Source organism: Zalophus californianus, chromosome 5 (genome assembly GCF_009762305.2).
Source record: "Zalophus californianus isolate mZalCal1 chromosome 5, mZalCal1.pri.v2, whole genome shotgun sequence".
NCBI classification, from domain to species: domain Eukaryota; kingdom Metazoa; phylum Chordata; class Mammalia; order Carnivora; family Otariidae; genus Zalophus; species Zalophus californianus.
In genome coordinates, this window is record NC_045599.1 from 7382946 (window position 1) to 7385350 (window position 2405).

The following is a 2405-nucleotide window of genomic DNA, read 5'->3' on the forward strand; positions in this document are numbered from 1 at the left end:
CCAACACCTATTTCACCCATCTCCCCCACCCTCCTTCCCTTTGGTAAGCATCAGTTTGTTTCTCTATAGTTAAGAGTCTGTTTCTTTATTTGCCTCTTTCTTTTTTTCCTCTGCTCATTCATCTTCTTTCTTAAATTCCACATATGAGTGAAATCAAATGGTATTTGTCTTTGTCTGAACTTAGCATAATACTTTCTAGCACAGAGGTAATTTTAAATTTTCTAGTAGCCACATAAAAAATGTAAAAAGAAACAGGTGAAATTAAATTTTAGTCTATGCTATTTAACTGAATATATCCAATGTTGGTGGGGATGGGTTAAATAGACGACATGGATTAAGGAGTGCACTTGTTGTGATGAGCACCAGCTGATGTATGGAATTGTTGAATTACTATAGTGTACACCTGAAAGTAATATAACACTATACATTCACTATATTGGAATTAGAATTAAAAAAAGAGCAGTGTAAATAAAATTGGTTACCCTTTCATAGGCAAAATATATTCTCTTTATCAGTGGTTTTCAAAAAGAACTAGAGCCTAATGTAGGGAGAGAAGTATAAAGTGGGGATTTTGTTCCTTCTTTAACCACTGCTCTATCCCTATTAAATCAGACAAGTTTTAATTTTTCTCTTTTATGTGTATTTTCCACACTGTAAGATTATGTTTTAGCAAAAATAAATAAATGAAGACAAAAGTATTTTTTTCTTAATGAATGAATGAATGAATACTCCAGCAAATGGCATAAAGTTGTTTCACCATTACCTCTAAGTTTAAGAGTAATAGCAAATCAAGTATATCATCCTTCAGCGAGTGATTGTATGGTGTGGTGTACACAATTCTTCTAAGGATGTTCTTCCAGGAAGTTGAAATTTTTGAGATTCATGAATGAGGTGGGTCATCCTTAGGGCCCAAAGTAAAGACTAATTTCCAAAGCAACTTATAATCTAAAACATTAGAAAAAGGGGGAAATCACATAGTGAGATGTGATTGATTGGTCTTGATTTTGTCCATGGCTGTATCACAATGTTTTAAACCAACCAACTATTTATCTTCTGTGCCCAACTTTTCCTCTCATATCCATGTCTTTTAGTGTAACCTACAGAGCTATGGAGTGGGGCAATTATTCCATGTATGCTGACTTTGTTCTAGGGTTGATCAGCAAAACCCATTTTCCCTGGCTTCTCTTTGCCCTCATCCTTTTGGTCTTTGTCATCTCCATAACCAGCAACACCATCATGATCATTCTCATCCACATGGACTCCCGCCTCCACACCCCCATGTACTACTTGCTCAGCCAACTCTCCCTCATGGATATCTTGTACATTTCTACCATTGTGCCAAAGATGCTGGTTGACCAGACTGTGGGCCAGAGGGCCATATCCTTTGCAGGATGCACTGCTCAGCACTTCATTTACTTGACCTTGGCAGGGGCTGAGTTTTTCCTCCTAGGACTCATGTCCTATGACTGCTATGTAGCCATCTGCAACCCTTTGTGCTATCTTGTCCTCATAAGCCAAAAGGTCTGTTTGTTGATTGTTGTGGCATCCTGGCTGGGGCGGGGGGCCATAGATGGCTTCCTTTTCACTCCAGTGACCATGCAGTTCCCTTTCTGTGCCTCTCGAGAAATCAACCACTGCTTCTGTGAGGTTCCTGCCCTTCTGAAGCTCTCCTGTACTGACACACCAACTTATGAGACAGCCGTGTATGTCTGCTGCATCATGATGCTCCTCATCCCTCTCTCTGTCATCTCAGCCTCTTATACAAGGATTCTCATCACTGTTTATAGGATGAGTGAAGCACAGGGAGGCAAAAGGCAGTAGCCACTTGCTCCTCACACATGGTGGTTGTCAGCCTCTTCTATGGTGCCGCCACATACACCTATGTGCTGCCTCATTCTTACCATACCCCTGATAAGGACAAGGCTGTTTCTGCCTTCTATACTATCCTCACTCCTTTTCTCAACCCACTCATCTATAGTCTCAGAAACAAAGATGTTATGGGGGCTCTAAAGAAAGCTCTGGGCAGGTGTTTGTCCTCAGGAAGTGTATCCACCTTCTAAAGAAATTGAATTTGCCTCTTGTGATTTGAAGAAAAGAATACAAAACTTTATCATTACCTTAGGATTTGCATATTGGAAACTTAAGTCATTCACATGACAGCAAGCAAAGGTGGAGTATTCTTGGGATTTGGAAAGCTGACTGTGTGATTTTGAGAAGATTTTTTGAAAAGTATAAGGGTTCTGAACAGTGGATGGCTTGAGATGGAGTGGGAATAAAGTTGGGTTTTCAGTAGTCCCCTGTCTGCTTTCTACAAAGCATGCATGCCATTGGAAACATGCAGTTGTCCGTTTCTTACAATGGTCAGTTATGGCAAAGGAAATGCTCATCTTCAGCTATTCCTCTGA

General features: G+C 40.0%; 1 protein-coding gene across 1 annotated transcript; it reads left to right on the forward strand.

Annotated features, from left to right (window-relative positions):
• The first annotated feature begins 1107 nt into the window (after positions 1-1107).
• Positions 1108-2060, forward strand: LOC113929388 (olfactory receptor 2T27-like). Its single transcript, XM_027606258.1, is given in 2 exon segments — positions 1108-1798; positions 1801-2060. Coding segments are annotated over 2 exon segments (951 nt in total).
• Positions 2061-2405: the final 345 nt, after the last annotated feature.